Source organism: Carcharhinus amblyrhynchos, chromosome 1 (assembly GCF_965287045.1).
Source record: "Carcharhinus amblyrhynchos chromosome 1, sCarAmb.v2.hapA, whole genome shotgun sequence".
NCBI classification, from domain to species: Eukaryota; Metazoa; Chordata; class Chondrichthyes; order Carcharhiniformes; family Carcharhinidae; genus Carcharhinus; species Carcharhinus amblyrhynchos.
This window is the reverse complement of record NC_137324.1, coordinates 171733282-171754838: the sequence shown is the minus strand read 5'-3', so window position 1 is coordinate 171754838 and position 21557 is coordinate 171733282. Positions and strand designations below refer to the sequence as shown.

Below are 21557 nucleotides of genomic sequence, written 5' to 3'. Positions count from 1 at the left end.
TCAAAGGGTGGTGAATCTCTGGAATTCTCTGCCCGTTGAAGTGGTGGAGGCTGCCTCGCTAAATATTTTTAAGACGCGGGTTGATGGGTTTTTGATAAGAGAGGGGATTAAGGGTTATGGGGAGAGGGCGGGAAGGTGGAACTGAGCCACGACAGATCAGCCATGATCTTATTGAATGGCGGGGCAGGCTCGAAGGGCTGGATGGCCTACTCCTGCTCCTATTTCTTATGTTCTTATGTTCAATGGAATGTTGAAGATTTCAGTAATTTAAATAATAAATAGTAAGGAAAATAACATTAGAAGTAGGTTATCTTTCCAAGCTGTCTATCCAAGCAATTTATTTAACTGCTCCTTATGTGAATCAGTTTATAACTCAATTACGCAGTTTAGTAAAACACAACAGATTAGCCCAAAAACAAAATAGGCTGGTAGTCATCTGTTCCAAATGCAACAAAGAAGGTGAGTTTCACTCTATAGCATGCCACTACCCTAAGTGTGGTGATAGGAAAACAGAATAGAGGTATCCGACATAGAAGAGAATGGGCGGCACAGTAACACAGTGGTTAGCACTGCTGCTTCACAGCTCCAGGGACCTGGGTTCGATTCCCGGCTCGGGTCACTGTCTTAGTGGAGTTTGCATGTTCTCCTCGTGTCTGCGTGGGTTTCCTCCAGGTGCTCCGGTTTCCTCCCACAGTCTAAAGATGTGCAGGTTAGGTTGATTGACCATGCTAAAATTGCCCCTTAGTGTCCTGGGATGTGTAGGTTGGAAGAATTAGCAGGTAAACGTGTAGGGATATGGGGATAGGGCCTGGGTGGGATTGTGTTCAGTACAGACTCGATGGGCCGAAGGGCCTCTTTCTGCATTGTAGAGTTCTATGTTCTATGTTCTATCAGCCTCTACTGCCTTTTCAGGCTCTACTGAAAAGGAAGGAAAGGCAGAAACCCTCACTGCATTGAACTAAAACACTCAGGTACTCACTCAAAATGTCATAACCTTTAGGGCTATGGACCAGAGTGGAAAAGTGGGATTAACTAGCATCAGATATGGTGGGCTGAATAGCACACAGAGGCTGCATGTTCATAAGGAAATGTCTCGACCTACCATTTTAGCAAAGCTATAAACCCCCTGACTTTAAATACCCCAACAATTCCAAGGGCGGCACAGTGGTTAGCACTGCTGCCTCACAGCACCTGGGACCTGGGTTCGATTCCCGGCTTGGGTCACCGTCTGTGCAGAGTCTGCATGTGCTCCCCATGTCTGCGAGGGTTTCCCCCAGGTGCTCCGATTTCCTTCCACAGTCCAAAAGACATGCTGGTTAGGTGCACTGACCATGCTAAATTCTCCCTCAGTGTACCCGAACAGGAGTCAGAGTGTGGGTGACTTGGGGATTTTCACTTAACTTAATTGCAGCGTTAACGTAAACCTACTTGTGGCACTAAAAATAAACTAAAAAAAAACTCCAAAACAGCAGGATAAAGAACTTTCCAGAAAGATTCATACTTGAATATTCGCACGGTGATTTCAAATCCAGTGTTTATCGCCTGGGATCCAATAACTTTGCCTGACGCTCGAAGGTGCATCTCATTATAGGAATGGAATGTCCTGAAACGTCCCAGAATATTTACTCCAAATTATACTGGTAAGGGATGGAAAGCAACAGTGGAGAGCGAGTTCCCAGACCTCCACTGAAGATTTTACCCAGGGCAAAAATAGGTTTGTGGCATAGGTTTAAAGGAGATGTAGGAGGCAATTTTTTTTTTTTACACAGAGGGTGGTGGATGCCTTGAACTCACTGCCGGGGGAGGTAGTGGAAGCAGATATAATGTTGACTTTTAAGAGGCATTTTGACAAATACATGAATAGGATGAGAATAGAGGGATATGGTCCCCAGAAGGGTAGGGGGTTTTAGTTCAGTCGGGCAGCATGGAGGGCCGAATGGCCTGTTCCTGTGCTGTAATTTTCTTTTGTTCTTCGTTCTTTGACAATTACAAGGGGACACAAGTTCAAAAGGGGGGAAAAGGTTCAGTGGAGACGTAGAGTTAGAGGTCATAGAGGTTTACAGCATGGAAACAGGCCCTTCAGCCCAACTTGTCCATGCCACCTTTTTCTTTAAAACCCCTAAGCTAATCCCAATTGCCCACATATGGCCCATAACCGTCTATACCCATCATACCCATGTAACTGTCTAAACACTTTGTAAAAGACAAAATTGTACCCGCCTCTACTACTACCACCTCTGACAGCTTGTTCCAAACACTCACCACCTTCTGCGTGAAAAAATTGCCCCACTGGGCCGTTTCGTGTCTCCCCACTCTCACCTTAATCCTATGCCCTCTAGTTTTAGACTCCCCTACCTTTGGGAAAATATATTGACTATCTACCTGATCTATGCCCCTCATTATTTTATAGACCTCTATAAGATTACCCCTCAGCCTTCTATGCTCCAGAGAATAAAACACCAGTCTATCCAGCCTCTCCTTAAAGCTCAAACCATCAAGTCCCGGTAGCATCCTAATAAATCTCATCTGCACTCTTTCTAGTTTAATAATATCCTTTCTGTAATAGGGTGACCAGAACTGCACACAGTATGGGGAAAGTTTTTTTTAAACACAGAGGGTGATGGGGACCTGGAGTGCACTGCCAAGTGAGGTGGTTGAGGCAGATACATTAGTGACATTTAAGACTTACCTGGATAGATACGTGAACAGACGGGGAATAGGGGGATGCAGGTGTTTGTTCTAGATAGGACAACATGATCGCAGGCACAGAGTGCCAAAGGCCCTGTGCCTGTGCTGTTTTTTGTTCTGAAGCAAGTGTGAGCAGACATGCTCAACATTCGGGGTGGTGACATATTCTCATTGCTGCTCAGTGTGGCAGATGCCAATAGAGAGCAAGCGGTGACAGAAATACGCACAGCCGACAAGGAAGAAAATGCGCCTGGCACTACATCTTTATCAAGGCAGGGATTAGCAGAGTGGGGCAAGGTGAGTGGAGGAAGAGAGAGAGAGAGAGAGAGAGAGAGAGAGTGAGGGGGACAGAATTTGGTGTCAAGCGAATTGAAAACCAGGCATCTCCAGTCACATCGTCAGCCCCATGGCATGGGGGGGGTGGTTTACAAATCAGGCAGCCCAAGGTTTTGCTTCCTTCTACATACTAAATTCACTGATCTCCAGCGGGTTCATAACAGGAGCAATACAAGAGTTGGAGTAGGGTGAAGATGAGTCCACACATCCCACTGCACCAAAAACCTCCATTCCCACCACCTCAACAATTCAGTTTTCACCAAGTAATCCAGATCGAATCACTGAGCTAAAACTTGGCCCAGGTCAGATTTCCTAAACAGGCACCTTGGACAGCGACACACGCAAACGAGGCGTCACTTTCACTTGGAGTGACACTGCAAAGGGGGTGATCTTCTAAAGCTCCTCTCCCAGATGGAAACAGAGATGGTAAAAAGGTGTCCGAGTCAACATCACCCATTTTACACACACACACACACACACACACACACACACACACACACACACACACACACACACACACACACACACACACACACACACGTCCAATATACCCAAAGCGAGAGTGCGAAGATGGCCACGGGAATGCCAGAGGCTGTGATAGCTCAGTGAGGTTAGTGTGCTCCGACAATACTAAAGTACCTTTGGTGAGTGCCATGCAGTGCCAGCTTCCACAGGTGACCTGTATGACCACGCATCCATTCAGTGTCCGGATTAACCTGCAGCAGAAAAGTTTTGGTTGAGAAAATGAAAGAGTCACAGAGTTCTGCAGTGTAGATAAGGCCCTTCGGCCCATCAGGTCTGCACCAGCAATAACTACCACTAAAGTCACGCTAATCCCATTTTTCTTTCACTTGTCCCATATTCTTGAATATTCATGATGTTTCAAGTGCCCATCGGAATACTTTTTAAAGGTTGTAAAGTTTCTGGCCTAGTGGGATTATCGCTAGACTATTAATCCAGAAACTCAGCTAATGTTCTGGGGACCCGGGTTCAAATCCCGCCACGGCAGATGGTGGAATTTGAATTCAATTAAAAAAACTCAAATTAAGAATCTACTGATGACCACGAAACCATTGCCGATTGTCGGAAAAACTCATCTGGCTCGTTAATGTCCTTTAGGGAATGAAATCGGCAGTCCTTACCTGGTCTGGTCTACTCCAGAGCCACTTGCAATGTCTCTCAACTTCCTCTGAAATGGCCTAGCATGCCCTCCAGTTCAAGGACAACTAGGGATGGGCAATAAATGCTGGCCAGCCAGCGACGCCCAAGTCCCAAAAATTAATTTTAAAAAACTTTCCCAGGCAGTGCATTCCAGATTCCCACCACCCCGAGTATAAAAATGTTTTCTCAAATCCCCTTGGAACTTTCTGCCCCTCACCCTAAAACTATTGTGACTGATCCCTCAACCAAGAGGAACAGCTGCTCACCCTGTCCAAACCCCTCATAATTTTATATGCCTTACACATGGAAAAAGAAGAAACGTATCAGTGGAGAGTTTGCAACAAGAATACACACAGAGTGTAACAACGCTTAACATTATTAAGAGGTAAATAGGATAGCAAATTCTAGAGTCCACACAAGCGCAGTTAAACACAGAAATAGGGAAGCTGCTGTCTGATTTTCCCTGTTCCTCCAAAGCCTTTGCATCACCCGTTATCCACCAAGAGATTCAGGCTGAAATTTTACCGCGTTGCCCACCCCGGAATTGTGACGGGTGAGGCTCCCAGAATGGAATTCTCAGTTGGTCCCGGATGGGATTTTACCAGCCTTGCCCAAGCGAGATCGTAAAATCTCGCCCTCAGTGTTCAAACACCTGACAAGGGCAGTGTTTCAACGCTGACCCATTATTTACTCAATAAACAGGCCAGAAAGAGTCAGAAGGGTTTATTAAGGGCAATTAGCTACAGGTGCTTAACTACACGGTATTCCAGTGACAACATAATACACTGTGCAGCATACAAAACTATTTTTGGTAGGCTGCCCGTAGGGACAGGCTGGTACCTTGGTATCCGGATAGTTTCTTCAGTCGAGTCAATCCCCAGCTGACCATCTCTTCCTGCCCCCCATGAAAAGACCTGACCTTGGTCATTGAGGGCCACAGTGTGAGCTTCTCCACAAGCCGTGTGAACTATCGTCTGGGCATCCAGTGCAGCGACTTGTTCTAACGAGGAAGGAAAAGGATAAAGTCAATGTTAGCAGAGACACTGTACAGAAAATAAAGGATGAGTTCACAAAAAGAAATGTAAGCCTTGGGGAACATTGGAAGCAATCTTCATTACCATATAACTCACATTCTGCTGTATATATTTATACTGTACATAGATAATGTCTTTGAACTGCTACAACCTCAATAGATGTTACTATTGGACAGTCATGACACAGAATAGAACCTGCCTTAATAGACCATAACTTTTATATTTTGTTTAGAGACATGGATAACAGTCATACGACTGCCATTTTTTGTTCTAAAATTTGCTCATGGGACATGGATCTCACTGTTGAGTCCAGAATTTATTTATAATTATCCTGGAGGTGGTGGCAGTGGGCTGCCATCCAGAACTGCCATAATCCGTATGTACACACACAGTGCTGTTGGAGAGGGGAGTTCCAGGATTTTAGTTCCGCGACAGTGAAGGACTGCAATACATTGTCAAGTCAGGATGGCATGTGCCTTGGAAGGGAACTTGCAGACAGTGATGCTCTCACACGCCTACCCCCTAGTCTATCCGGTACAAGAGGTTGTGAGTTATGAAGGTGCTGTCAAAGATGCCTTGATGGGTTGCTGCAAGACACCTTATAAAAGGCACATACTGAAGCCGACTGTGCGGCAGTGGTAGATGGAGTTTGGTAAAACTGTGAGTTTCCTTGTGTGTTCACAGAATTCCTACAGTGCATGAGGCCATTCAGCCCATCGAGTGTGCACCAGCCACAATCCCACCCAGGCTTTATTCCCATAACCCCACTTATTTACCCTGCTAATCCCTCTGACACTAAAGGAACAATTCAGCACAGCCAGTCAATCTAATCTGCATATCTTCAAACTGTGGGAGGAAACTGTGGAAAGCCACTCAGACACAGGGAGAATGTGCAAACTCCACACAGACAGTGACCTGAGGCCAGAATTGAACCCAGGTCCCTGGCGCTGAGGCAGCAATGCTAACCTCTGTGCCGCCTTGGGCTGTCCTGACCCAGGAGTATTCAAGATGACACTAGATGTTTAGGCCAAAGGCTGGCAGACACAACTCAATACAATAAAACAAAAAACACTTAGCAAGGATGTGAAGCACAAGAGTGGGTTTAAATGGTATAGGGTGACGAGACCTAGGGATTACTTTGAATGCATCTGCATCAATTCATTTCTTGGCTGTAGCACAAAATGGAAATTAAATCCCAGGTTGGTTGGGGAGGTAGACACAGCAGAAATCAAAGACTGTATTGTTGCTGCATGCGGCGCAAGGGAAATTATTCCTGGAGCATTGTGCACAGTGATGGAAACCCAAGGTTAGATTCACTGGAATGTCGCCAGGCTTTAAAAAGGCTAAAATCTAAAATAAGGCAGCATGGTGGCACAGTGGTCAGCACTGCTGTCCCACAGCACCAGGGACCGGGATTCGATTCCGACCTCGGGTGACAGTCTGTGTGGAGTTTGCACCTTCTCCCCATGTCTGCGTGGGTTTCCTCCAGGTGTTCCGATTTGCTCCCAAAGTCCAAAAATGTGCAGGTTAGGTGGATTGGCCATGCTAAATTACCCCTTAATGTCCAAAGATGTGATGGTTAAGGGGATTAGCCATGGTAACAATGCATGGGGTTACGAGGATCAGGCGGTAGGGAAGATTTGGGAGGGATGCACTTTCGGAGAGTCTGTGTAGACTCGATGGACCGACTTTCTGGCCTCTTTCTGCACTGTTGAGATTCTGTAGACAAGGAAAGGTTACATTAACTTGGCCTGTCTTCCCTTCAGTTCTGAAGGTTGATCAAATCAAGAGAACATAAGAACATAAGAAATAGGAGCAGGAGTAGGCCATCCAGCCCTTCGAGCCTGCCCCACCATTCAATAAGATCATGGCTGATCTGTCACTGCTCAGTTCCACTTTCCCGCCCTCTCCCCATAACCCTTAATCCCCTCTCCTATCAAAAACCCATCAACCCGCGTCTTAAAAATATTTAGCGAGGCAGCCTCCACCACTTCAACGGGCAGAGAATTCCAGAGATTCACCACCCTTTGAGTGAAGAAGTTCCTCCTCAACTCCGTTCTAAACCGCCCCCCTTTTATCTTGAGGCTGTGCCCCCTAGTCCTACTGTCTTTTTTGAGCGGGAAGAGTCTTTCCACCTCTATCCTATCCATCCCATTCATCATCTTATACGTCTCAATGAGATCTCCCCTCATTCTTCTAAACTCTAACGAGTACAAGCCCAGTTTATTCAGCCTCTCCTCATAGCTCAACCCCCTCAACTCCGGTATCAGCCTAGTAAACCTCCTCTGCACTCCCTCCAAGGCCAAAATATCTTTGCGCAGGTGCGGCGCCCAAAAATGCACACAGTACTCCAGCTGCGGCCTCAGCAATGCCCTATACAGCTGCAGCAAGACCTCCCTACTTTTATATTCAATCCCCCTCGCTATGAAGGCCAGCATCCCATTCGCCTTCCTGACCACCTGCTGCACCTGCAAGCTGGGTTTTTGCGACTCATGCACAAGGACCCCGAGGTCCCTCTGCACCGTCGCCTGCTGCAGTTTTTCGCCCCATAAGTAATAGTCCTTCCTACCATTATTCCTACCAAAGTGGACCACCTCACACTTGCCAACATTAAATTCCATTTGCCATTTCCTGGCCCATTCGCCCAGCCTATCTAGATCCTTCTGTAGACTCTCCACACCCTCCGCACAATTTGCCGTTCCCCCAATCTTGGTGTCATCAGCAAATTTCGACACTCTACACTCGGTTCCCTCCTCCAGATCATCTATATAAATGGTAAAAAGCTGAGGCCCCAGCACCGACCCCTGGGGCACTCCACTAGTCACCATCCGCCAATCCGAATAGCACCCGTTGACCCCCACTCTCTGCCTCCTATTTGACAACCAATCCTCTATCCACGCTAACACCTACCCCCAACTCCATGTCCCTCGACCTTCTGCAATAACCTCTTGTGAGGCACTTTGTCAAACGCCTTCTGAAAATCTAGAAAGACCACATCCACCGGCTCTCCTCTATCCACCGCCCTAGACACATCCTCATAGAACTCCAGTAAATTTGTCAGACACGACTTCCCTTTAATGAAACCGTGCTGCGTCTGCTCTATCAAGCAATTCCCTTCAAGATGCCTCGCAATTTCCTCCTTAATGACAGATTCTAACATTTTACCTACCACAGACGTTAAACTAACCGGCCTATAATTCCCTGCCTTTTGCCTGGCACCCTTCTTAAACAACGGCGTAACATTAGCCGTTTTCCAATCATCCGGCACTTCCCCGGAATCCAGCGACGTTTGGAAAATAACCACCAAGGCATCCACTATCACCTCCGCCATTTCTTTCAGAACCCTCGGATGCATTCCATCCGGTCCTGGGGACTTGTCCACAATCAGCCCCCTCCAGTCTGTCGAGCACCGCCTCTCTAGTAACAGTAATGTCATTAAGACCCTCCAGTCCTACCACCTTTCCATCGCTAACACCCGCAAGAGGATTGAAAGGGTGTTGGGTTGGAGAACAGGGGTGCATAATTCTGAAATTAGTTATGCCATTCAGGTATAAACTTTTTAACGCCTTTCTGCAAATGAAAGGTAATGGGACTCTGTCTCCCAAAGATCTGTGAATGCCAGGAGATCAAGTAACATTTTTTGAGGCTGAGATTCCTAGTTATTTAGTTTGGTAAGGTTATGTGGAGCGCAGGTGGGTGAATGGAGCAGAGGTGCATAAGAGGTTAGGATGTAGGAGCTGGAATAGGCCATTTGGCTCATTGAGTCTGTTCCGCCACTCAAACAGGTCACGGCAGATTATCTTTACACTATTATTCCCCACCATCTTCATAGACCTTGGTGTCAATAATATTCAGAAAGGTATTGATTTCTGTCTCAGACATGTTCAATAATCCAAGTTCCACAGCCCTCCAGAATAGTGAATTCTAAAGTTTCACCACCCTCTGAGTGAAGAAATTCCTCCTCACCTCAGTCTTAAATGGCCTGCCCCTTATTCTGAGACTGTGCCCCCTGTAGGGAAGGCGATGGCCTAATGATATTATCACTAGACTATTAATCCAGAAACTCGGCTAACAGTCTGGGGACCTGGGTTTGAATCCTGCCACAGCAGATGGCAGCGGAATTTGAAAAAAAATATCTGGACGTAAGAACTTTCTGATGACAGTGAAACCATTGTCAATTGTGGGAAAAACCCATCTGGTTCATTAATGTCGTTTAGGGAAGGAAATCTGCTGTCCTTATCTGGTCTGGCCTACATGTGACTCCAGAGCCACTGCAATTTGGTTGACTCTCAACTGCACTCCAAGGGCAGCTAAGAATGGGCAATAAATGTTGGCCAGCCACTAACACCCATGGCCCATGAATCAGTAAAAGAAATGAATGCAATCTTTTCTTTTTTTTTATGTAACCTATGATCCTTTCCATGATGACTTGTGGTTAGCTCAAAACTTACGTGGAGAATTTTTTAAAATTTTCCCCCTTAATCTGGGCTTGCTGATAAGGCCAAAGCTATTGCCCATGTCTAGTTGCCCTACTTTGAACAGAAATGACTTTGAGCTGAAGAAAAGTAGAATTTTTCCCTTCTGGCCACTAGAGGAACCTTAGCAAGCGGAACACAGACCATGAGAGGGGACTTTCACAGTAACTTCATTGAAGTGTTAATATAAGCCTACTTGTGGCGCTAATAAATAAACTTTAAATGGCACGCTGGCACAATGGTTAGCACTGCTGCTTCACAACGTCGGAGACCTGGGTTTGATTCCCAGCTTGGGTCACAGTCCGGAGACTGCGCATTCTCCTCGTGTCTGCGTGGGTTTCCTCCGGGTGCTCCAGTTTCCTCCCACAGTCCAAAGATGTGCAGGTTAGGTTGATTGCCTGTGCTAAATTGCCCCTTAGGGTCCCGGGATGTGTAGATTAGAGGGATTAGCAGGGTTCATATGTGGGGTTACGGGGATAGGGCCTGGGTGGGATTGCTGTCGATGCAAACTTGAAGGGCTGAGTGGCCTCCTTCTGCCCTGTGGTAGTGATCCATTGAGCTTGGGCAGGATTTTCCATCTTTGGGATGAGCGCAGCCGGAAAATCCTGCCGATAGACAGCGTAATATAGGAGGCAGAGAGTGGGGGTCAATGGGTGCTATTCGGATTGGCGGATGGTGACTAGTGGAGTGCCCCAGGGGTCGGTGCTGGGGCCTCAGCTATTTACCATTTATATAGATGATCTGGAGGAGGGAACCAAGTGTAGGGTGTCGAAATTTGCTGATGACACCAAAATTGGTAGAAAGGCAAATTGTGCGGAGGGTGGGGAGAGTCTACAGAAGGATCTAGATAGGCTGGGCGAATGGGCCAGGAAATGGCAAATGGAATTTAATGTTGGCAAGTGCGAGGTGGTCCACTTTGGTAGGAATAATGGTAGGAAGGATTATTACTTACGTGGAGAAAAACTGCATCAGGCGACGGTGCAGAGGGACCTCGGGGTCCTTGTGCATGAGTCGCAAAAACCCAGCTTGCAGGTGCAGCAGGTGGTCAGGAAGGCGAATGGGATGCTGGCCTTCATCGCGAGGGGGATTGAATATAAAAGTAGGGAGGTCTTGCTGCGGCTGTATAGGGCATTGGTGAGGCCGCAGCTGGAGTACTGTGTGCAGTTTTGGGCGCCGTACTTACGCAAGGATATTTTGGCCTTGGAAGGAGTGCAGAGGAGGTTTACTAGGCTGATGCCGGAGTTGAGGGGGTTGAGCTATGAGGAGAGGCTGAATAAATTAGGCCTGTACTCGTTAGAGTTTAGAAGAATGGAGGGAAGATCTCATTGAGACGTATAAGATGATGAATGGGATGGATAGGATAGAGGTGGAGAGACTCTTCCCGCTCAGAAAGAATAGTAGGACTAGGGGGCACAGCCTCAAGATAAAGGGGGGGCGGTTTAGAACGGAGTTGAGGAGGAACTTCTTCACTCAAAGGGTGGTGAATCTCTGGAATTCTCTGCCCGTTGAAGTGGTGGAGGCTGCCTCGCTAAATATTTTTAAGACGCGGGTTGATGGGTTTTTGATAAGAGAGGGGATTAAGGGTTATGGGGAGAGGGCGGGAATGTGGAGCTGAGCCAAGACAGATCAGCCATGATCTTATTGAATGGCGGGGCAGGCTCGAAGGGCTAGTTGGCCTACTCCTGCTCCTATTTCTTATGTTCTTATGTAATTTGAGATCGAGACTGCGTGCAGACCACAACTGCTGCGTCTGGGATGTGGAGAGACAAGAATGTAACTTTCCCTTCTGTGGGTGACATCAGCGAACCAGTTGGATCTTTACAAAAATCTGGCGGTTTTCACAAGCATTTTCTGCACGTGTTAATCACTAGAATTACTACATTCACTTGTACAGCTAGTCCATGGTGAATTTGGACTCTGTGTCGTTCGAATCATTATTGCGTCCAAGAATTGCAGTTCCGCGGCAGCAACAGAAAATAAACAACTTCTTATCGTACATCTGCTCTCTGTCCACCCAGAATTTGTCAACAGCAACTAGTGCTGAGGACCCAGGTCCTGGGGAGATTTCCAACTTAATTTACAGGCTACAGACGGAATAGCAGATGTCAGAGCAAAGCCTCTTAACAGATATTTTGAACATTAATGAAACAATCTTGCAGGGAGATTGCGGATGGTTTTTTCCTCCAGTTTTTAATATATTCTGTATGTCATAGATGCACTTTTAACCCTATCGAATCCTAAGTGAAAACCAGTTCAGAGTTTGACCAAGTGACTCGATTGCCCACTTCAGGTCAACCCTAATTTTAAACACATGCTTTCAGCAGCTGATCACAGAAACCCTACAGTGCAGAGGGAGGCCATTCAGTCCATCGAGCCTGCACCAACACTTGGACAGAGTATTCCATTCCGGTCTATTGACCACCCCACCCTGCAACCACCCTATACCTGTAACTCCACGATTTACACATCTTGGGACACTAAGGGGCAATTTAGCACGGCCAATCAACCTGACCTTTTTGGAGTGAGGGGGGGAAACTGGAGGAAACACACACAGACACAGGGAGAATGTGCAGACTCCATACAGACAGCGACCCAAAGCTGGAATTGAACCCAGGTCCCTGACGCCACGAGACAGCAGTGCCAACCACTGTGCCACCGTGATGAGGCAATTAAAATCGGAGATGCACACGAGGCCAGAATTGGAGAATTCGCAGATTTCAGAGGACTGGAGGAAACTACAGAAATGGCGAAGGATTCAAAAAATCAAGCACTGATTCACAAGTGTAAATAGCTGCATTATGGAGAAAATAATTATTCCTACAGCAGTTACAATGCTTCATTCCTCACCAGTCTTTACCCCCCCGAAGCATTTCCTAACAAACAGCCACATTTCACAGCGCTCGATACAAACGTTACTGTAATTATTACCTGGATTGTAACCTGCTTTCTCATGGCCCAGTTGCCCCCAGATGTTTGAGCCACACGTGTAGACACTTCCATCTTGTAGAACAAAAGCTGTGTGGTACCTCCCGCAGGCCACTTCTTGCACAGTTTTGCTGCTAAAGAACGCAGAGGTCCTCGGCTGGACCACTATGTTCTCGTTGACGTCACCCAGTCCGAGTTGACCAAGGTTCGTATGACCCCAGCACATCAGCTGCACTTTCGAAGTCATGTTCCTTTTTTGTGATTCTCCTGGAGCAGAGAGGGGGGGGGAGAAAGGGGGAAAGTTAGGTTTTATACGATGCAGAGAGGTATAATTTTAGAATTAAAAGTTAAATCTCAGGGAAGGGGGAGGTTCAGGCTGTGAAAAGATTCTATCCCTCTTCTCAGCAACGGCCTTAGGCTGAACCAGGATGTCTAGAACTTTGCGGTGTTGTATTTAGAAATGGGATGAGGTTCTGACCACGTAGAAACTAAAAGCAGGAGTAGGCCATTTGGCCCTGCTCTCCCATTCATTTTGATCACGGCTGCTAATCAAATTCTATACCCTGATTCCCCTTCCCCTCATATCCCTTGAACCCTAAAAGCTATATCTAATTTCTTCTTGAAATCAGACAACGTTTTGGCCTCAACTACTTTCTGTGGTAGTGAATTCCACACATTCACCAGTCTCTGGTTGAAAAAATTTCATGATGTGGAGATGCTGGCGTTGGACTGGGGTAAACACAGTAAGAAGTCTCTCAACACCAGGTTAAAGTCCAACAAGCTTATTTGATAGCGAACCCACAAGCTTTCGGGGTTTGCCCCTTCGTCAGGTGAGTGGAAAGTTCTGGTCTCTCCACTCACCTGACGAAGAGACCAGGAAAGAGAAATGCACTGAGAAGATCAGGCTACTGATGGGACATGATCAGCCATGATCATAATGAATGATGGAGTAGACTTGAAGGCCAAATGGCCTCCTCCTGCTTCTAGTTTCTATGGGTTTCTCCAAAAAAGGTTCTAAGTGTCGAATTCGCGGGAAAACTGGAGTAATTCACGCTGGTTTTTCAGTGGGAGTTCAGAGAAGAATCTCCCACACTCTGTGCACTGCAGAGGCCATCATTCAATTTCAGGGGACAGGACCTATTCACGCTGGAGAGGCAGTAATCAGTGCGCCATGTAGACCACTGTGCACGTGCCAATCTGTCAGCATCTGTGTTTAACAGGAGTAAAGAGAAAAGGCAGACTGTAGTCCAGTGGGTGAGAAAACTTTATGCACACCCAAACTATCAAAGAGATGAAGTATTGCACACCTGAGGCATCACGGCCTGGATTGTTCCTTTCCAGATGGCAACTGGGCTGCTGTGTTTTCGAGCAACTCCCGATTTCCTTTCAGGTTTCAAGCATTTCCAGTTGCTCATACCTGTGTGGACTGCATCAACTTAATTATGGATTTCTGCCTGAGGCACACTCAAACTGATTTGGTCGAGGGAAAAGCAATGGGGAGAAGATCTTGTCACAAAGGTTTAAACAAATCGTTGAAACAATGTTCTCACTGGATCCACGGCATTGATTTTTAAAAATGCATTAGAATTTATGAACCTGCTGAACTCTGTGCACTGGGAATTTGCTTGATAGAACGTTCTGTACAGATTAAGTCAGCAGCTGGGTCAATCTCACATAAGTTGCAGCAAGACCTGGACAACGTCCAGGCGTGGACTGACAAGTGGTAAGGCCACAAAGTGTCTGGCAGTGATCATCTCCAACCACAAAGAATCTTGACATTCAATGGCATTAGCATTCCTAAATCCCCCACCATCAACACATTGGCGGCTACCATTGATCAGAAACTGAACTGGATCAGCCATATAAATGGGGCTGGATTAGCACTGCCGTCTCACAGCACCAAGAACCCAGCTTCAATTCCCCACTTGGGTCACTGTCTGCGCGGAGCCTGCACGTTCTCCCAGTGTCTGCGTGGGTTTCCTCCGAGTGCTCCAGTTTCCTCCCACACTCCAATGACGTGCTGGTTAGATGACCATGCTAAATTCTCCCTCAGTGTACCCGGTCAGGCACCAGAGTGTGGCAACTAGGGGATTTTCGCAGTAACTTCATTGCACTGTCAATGTAAACCTACTTGTGACACTAATAAATAAACTTTAATCATAAATTTTAAAATATAAATGGCTACAAGAGCAGAGGCTATGAAAGCTGTGGCAAGTAACTCACCTCCTGACTCCCCAAAACCCATCCACCATCTATAAGGCACAAGTTAGGAGTGTGATGGAATACTCTGTGCTTGCCTGGATGAGTGCAGCTCCAACAACACTGAAGTACTGTGACACAGTCCAAGATAAAGCAGCCTGCTCGATCAGCACTCCAACCACCACTTTAAACATTCACTCCACCCAACACTGACAGACAGTGTGAACCATCTACAAGATACATTGGAACAATTCACCAAGGTCCCTTCAACAGCACCTCGCAAACCTGCAAACTCACTATTACCACTTGGAAGGATAAGGGCAGCAGTTGCATGCAGATAACTTCCACCACCTGCAAGTTCCCCTCCACACCCCATCCTGACTAATCACACCCCCCCCAACCAAAGAGGCACCACAGATATACCTACATCAGATGGACTGCAGCAGTTTAAGATGGTGGCTCACTGTTATAAAAACACCTCGATTAGATTCCGGTCTGTAACTCACTCCTGGGTATCTGTTATTCTATATATAAACCAAACCAAACCCCTCGATTAGATTCCAGTCTGTAACACATTCCTGGGTATCTGTTATTCTACATATAAAGTACCCCAACCCCATTAAGTCTGTTAGTGTTGACTCGGTATCTGCTATTTAATGTATAAGCCACCATGAACTGCTCAGCTGGATATCAGTCTGTAACTCACTCCCGGGTACCTGTTATTCCATATAAAAACCACCCAAATCCCTCGCCTCGAGTCCAGTCTGTAACTCATTCCCGGATATCTGTTATTCAGTATCTAAACTGCCCATACACCTCATTTACATTCCAGTCTGTAACTCAATCCCGGATATCCGTTATTCAATGTATAAACCACTCTGAACCCCTTGATTAGATTCCAGTCTGTAACTCAATCTTGGGTATCTGTTGTTCTATATATATAAAAACCACCCCCAAACCCTCGATTAGATTCTAGTCTGTAACTCACTCCTGGATATCTGTTATTCTATATACAAACCACCCCAAACCCTTTGTTTACATTCCAGTAACTCACTCCCAGGTATGTGTTATTCTACACATGAACCGCTTGACCTGCAACAAACTCAAGGGCAATTAGGGATGAGTGAAAAATGCTGGTCTCGCCAGCAGCACATCTCATGAAAGAATTTCCAAAACAAATACTGAGCTGACAACTCTAAAGATATTCCCCCATCAACAGGAAGCACTGCAAGGGATTGGAGACGATAGTAGTCATGATGTGGATGTGCCGGCGTTGGACTGGGGTAAACACAGTAAAAAGTCTGACAACACCAGGTTTTAGTCCAACCGATTTATTTGATAGTAAACGCACAAGCTTTCGGGTTAGTCCCTTCGTGTGCGTTTACTATCAAATAAATCGGTTGGACTAAAACCTGGTGTTGTCAGACTTTTCACAGGGATTGGAGACACATTCCAGAGAAGCGAATAACCAATGCCCCATAATACAGACGAGACTGCGACCACTGTAAACAATTACTTTATAATTCAACAAAAGGGACCTTTTGACTCTTATTTTTTTAAATCAACAGCAATTTCGGGTGAGGTGAGGCTATGGTTTTACAATTCTCGGAGCCAGAGAAAAAGTGCTGATACAATATTCCAGCCTAAATTCGGCATAATAAAGTTTCAAAACAGATTAGTTTTCAGTACGAAAAGAAGATATAAATTTATAGGGTCTTTTCCACAAACTCAGCTTGTCCCAAACCAACATTAGCACCAGTTAAGTGCCTTTCTTTGAAGTTTAGCCCTTGTTGCAAAGTAGGCTTTGCACACAGCAAGGTCTCGCACAATACGAGACATTTGATCAGATCATTAAGTTTGAGAGGTTGGGTAAGGGTTAAATGTTGCCCTGGGAAACCTGCCGTCCCATGCCTTCGAAATAATCTCAAACATCCCACCGAGAGTGCAGAGGTGGGACTGATTTAGCACGTCTCAGCCGGACGGTGATCCCCCTCTCTCCCCAGCAGTGCCGCACAGTGAGTGCCAGCCTTTGATAGTGGGTCTGATTGGGGTGGCCTGGTGGTTAGCACTGCTGCCTCACAGCACCAAAGACCCCAGGTTCGATTCCAGCTTTTGGGTCACTGTCTATGTGGAGATTGCACATTCTCCCCGTGTCTGCATGGGTTTCCTCCAGGTGGTCCGGTTTTCTTCCACAGTCCAAAGATCAGTGGGTTAGGTCGATTGGCCATGGTAAATTGTCCGTTAGTGTCACAGAAGCTAGCTAGGGTAAATGCATGGGGTTAAGGGGATAGGGCTCGGGTAAGGTTGTGGTCAGTGCAGATGCAATGGGCTGAATGGACTCCTTCTGCACTGTAGGATTCTATGGTTCCTCAGAGTGTCGTCAAACGGACAACTGCCTGAACAATTTGGCCCAACATAAAAGTGGACACTTTAAATTAATGTATCGCTAAACAACTTCTACAAGCAAAGTCTGATGGACTGTGGATGAAGTTACCACAGGCTAAAAGCCAACAGAGACCATGCCAGAGCTGTCTCACGCATTGAGCAGAAGTGATTGAACTTAACAAATGAAGGAGTCATTGTGACCTGAAACCAGAATCCATACCTTTTACATATTGAATAGAAAGGTTCAAGCTTAACAATGGAAGAGTCGTCATGTCCTGAAACCCATCAGGAAGTAATCAACCAGAAGAATAGAAAAAGACATCATGATTGCGTATTCCCTCGTTTCAGGCAGACTTCTTGCGATTTACCATATCCTGAAAGGAGACATATACAACTAGGATGACCTGGCCTACCCTCACTGGGAACTGTGACCTCACCCTGTCACTCCATTAACTGAAAGTCAAAGAACATTCCAGAAGGGTTCAGAGAGGGGGAGATAAAATCTCTGGACAAAAACCAGCAAAGACTCGACTAATCTACTGCAATGTTGTAAGATGCGTGAGAGCCACATTCATGCTAAGATGACCCTAGATAGCACTGCTGCTTCTCAGTGCCAGGGACACAGGTTCAATTCTGGCCTCGGGTGGAGTTTGCACATTCTCTCAGCATCTGCATGGGTTTCCTCCAGGTGCTCCGGTTTCCTCCCACAATCCAAAGATGTGCGGGTTAGGTCAATTGGCCATGGTAAATTGACCCTGGTGTCAGGGGGATTGGCAGGGTAAATACGTGGGGTTTCGGCAATAGGGCCTGGGTGGAATTGTGGTCAGTGCAGACTCAATGGGCCAAAAGGCCTCCTTCTGCACTGTAGGGATTGGGTGATCTGTCAACATGAACTCAATGAATTGAATCCAACAGCCCAACTGACTTCACCAGACAGGGTAGTGTCTGTTTCTCAAGCAACGTGCCTAGTTCGGAGAAAGTTAACTTAAATTTGCGTAAGAATTGTTTCTTCAAACTGTCTGTGTTTTTGAAATGAAGCTACATTTGAACCACAGTCCTTTGTCTGTTTCAAAGTAAGAGCACTTGGATAAACATGTTTTGAGTGATAAACAGGTCACTGTCTACAGAGTATTTCGTAGGCAACAAAGGATCTCCAAACCCATAAAAACCCTTGTTAACTTGATTTAACCTTGGCAGAATGTACTTACTTATTATGTGCCAGCTAGGAAAGTTGCACATTCTCTCGGTGTCTGCGTGTGTGGGTTTCCTAGTTGTACAAGTCCAGAGACCACTCCTCACTCAATGATATTTTATTCATAAGTAAATCATTAACAGAAAAACAAGTTTCTTCCATAATACATGCACGATAGCCCTTGCTTTATCTTTATTGTTGAGTCATTTGCTTATCGCAGGAATATCTGTCAGTGCTGGTGAAACATTTTTCATTCATAGAATCCCTGCAGTGCAGAAAGAGGCCATTCAGCCCATCGAGTCTGCACCGCCAACAATCCCATCCAGACCCTATCCCCAACAACCCACATATTTACCCTGCTCATCCCACTGACACTAAGGGGCAATTTGGCATGGCCAATCAACCTAATCTTTGGACTGTGGGAGGAAACCGGAGCATCCAGAGGAAACCCACACAGTCACGGGGAGAATGTGCAAACTCTAGTTACCCTGAGTTGGAATTGAATCTGGACACCTGTCACAGTGAGGCAGCAGTGCTAACCACTGTGCCAGTTATATCCTAATCACAGAATCCTAACACTGCGGAAGGAAACCATTCAGCCCATTGAATCTACAATGATTGACTTTTGATTTAATTTATTATTGTCACATGTATTAACATAGAGTGAAAAGTATTGTTTCTTGCGTCGTATACAGACAAAGCACACCGTTCATATAGACAGCGCCTCACCCAGGCCCTCTTGCCCATCCCAGGCCTGTAACCTCACACATGGCTAATCCCTCTAACCTACATATCTTTGGACACTAAGGGGCAATTTGACATGACCAATCCACCTAATCTGCACATCTTTGGACCGTGGGGAGGGAACTGGAGCACCCAGAAAAAAAACCCGGCAAAACTCCACACAGACAGAAAAGAGGTCACAGGTATAGGTTGAGAGGCGGTAGATTTATAACTGAGGTGAGGAGGAACCACTTCTCACAAAGGTGGCGAACTTGTGGAACTCGCTAACCCATAGCACGGTGGAGTCTGAATCATTAAATGGTTTCAAGAAGGAGACAGATTATATTTATTTATTTTTATCATAAGTCGACTTACATTTACACTGCAATTAAGTCACTGTATTTATATTTCTAATTTTAAAAAATGGCTAAAGGGATATGGGGAACAGATGGGGAGGTGGATTTGAGACCAGGGAGAGATCAGCCATAACCAGGCAGGCTAGAAGGGCTGAACTGCCCACTTCTGCTCCTAATTCCCATGTTCCTATGTCACCCAAGGCTGGAATCAAACCTGGGTCCCTGGTACCGTGAGGCAGCAGTGCTAACCAGTCAGAGGTTAGGCTGCTACTCACCAAGCCAAGGCCCTTTAAATCAGAAATGAGATCTTTAAAGAAAATACCAAGAAAACTTCACCATCCAATTCATTGTGACAGTCACAAAGAGGAGAATACCTTGTCAGCCAAGAGCCTCTCCAGTTGAGCTGCTTAGTTGCAAGAGAATACAAATTACCTGAATGTACTCTTTGCTGGAGGGGTACCCAGTACATCCAGTACCCACAGCACCCAATGCCCAGAGCACCCTGTAGCCAGAGTACCCTGTGCTCAGAGCACCCAGTGTATCCAGTGCCCAGCAAACCCAGTGCCAAGTGTATCCAATGCCAAGGGTACCCAATACCCAGTGTATCCAGTACCCAGTGTATCCAATGACCAGTGCATCCAGTGTCCCATGTGTCCAGTGACCAATATATCTAATGTCCAATGCCCAGTGTATGCAATGCCCAGAGTATCCAGTTCCCAGTGTATCCAATGCTCAGTGTATCCAGTACCCAATATATCTAAGGCCCAGTGTATCCAGTAGCCAGTGTACCCAATGCCCAGTGTACCTAATGCCCATTGCCCAGTGTATCCAGGACTCAATAATATCTAATGCCCAGTGCATCCAGTACCCAGTGCATCCAATGCCCAATATAGCTAACGCCCAGTGTATCTGATGCCCAGCATATCCAGGACTCAATAATATCTAATGCCTAGTGTATCCGATGCCCAATGCATCCAGCACCCAATGTATCCAATGCCCAATATATCCATTGCCCAGCGTATCCAGGACTCAATAATATCTAATGCCCAGTGTATCCAATGCCCAGTGCATCCAGTACCCAGTGTATCCAATGGCCAATATATCTAATGCCCAATGCCCAGTGTACCCGATGCCCAGTGTATCCAGGATTCAATAATATCTAATGCCCAGTGTATCCAATTCCCAATGCATCCAGTGCCCAATGCCCAACACGTCCAGTGCCCAATATATCTAATGCCCAGTGTATCCAATACCCAGTGTATTCAGCACCCAATATATCCAATGCCCAATGCCCAGGGTATCCAGTAATCCAGTACCTGTGCACAGAGATGCGGGTAGGAGGGACTGCACTCTCTGGGCTGGCCTGCCCCGGTACCGCGGGCGCCTGGCTCGCTCTGTCCGGGCGGCGGGGCCCCGCTCAGCCGCCTTTGTTCACGCAGCGACCCCCAGCTCGGGGCTGTCAATCACCCGGGCGGCGGCTTTCCGCTTCCAGGTTGGTCAACAGGCTCCTCCTAGCCCCGCCCCCGCGCTCTGATGGACAAGCAGATCGACCAATCAGCGCGGCCGCTCCCCGCAGCCGGGCGCAAGTGCCGACGTGCCAGCAAAGCGGATTGGCTTAAAGGGACAGGCACCCACCCCCCAGGGAGCAACAATAACACAGGTTTAAAGGGACAGGCACCCACCCCCCCCCCCCCGGGAGAAACATTAACACAGGTTTAAAGGGACAGGCACCCACCCCCAGGGAGCAACAATAACACAGGTTTAAAGGGACAGGCACCCACCCCCCCAGGGAGCAACAATAACACAGGTTTAAAGGGGCAGGCACCCACCCCCCAGGGAGCAACAATAACACAGGTTTAAAGGGACAGGCACCCACCCCCCCCAGGGAGCAACATTAACACAGGTTTAAAGGGACCGGCACCCACCCCCAGGGAGCAACAATAACACAGGTTTAAAGGGACAGGCACCCATCCCCCCAGGGAGCAACAATAACACAGGTTTAAAGGGACAGGCACCCACCCCCAGGGAGCAACAATAACACAGCTTTAAAGGGGCAGGCACCCATCCCCAGGGAGCAGCATTA

The 21557-nt window shown here is 46.8% G+C and overlaps 1 protein-coding gene across 2 annotated transcripts in view; it reads right to left on the bottom strand.

Moving 5' to 3' along the window:
* Positions 1–20951, bottom strand: part of LOC145347739 (putative E3 ubiquitin-protein ligase HERC3) — a 69344-nt gene extending 48393 nt beyond the window's left edge. Inside the window, exons 1-5 of one of the 2 annotated variants that reach the window (XM_080195513.1) lie at positions 20791–20951; positions 13927–14089; positions 12623–12886; positions 5026–5185; positions 3664–3740 (exon numbers count right to left, since the gene is read on the bottom strand). In XM_080195513.1, coding sequence (XP_080051639.1) covers positions 3664–3740; positions 5026–5185; positions 12623–12866 — 481 coding nt within the window. In that variant the 5' untranslated portion in view covers positions 12867–12886; positions 13927–14089; positions 20791–20951. The remainder of the gene's footprint in view (positions 1–3663; positions 3741–5025; positions 5186–12622; positions 12887–13926; positions 14090–20790) is intronic. The other variant, XM_080195504.1, reaches the window with a different exon arrangement.
* Positions 20952–21557: the final 606 nt, after the last annotated feature.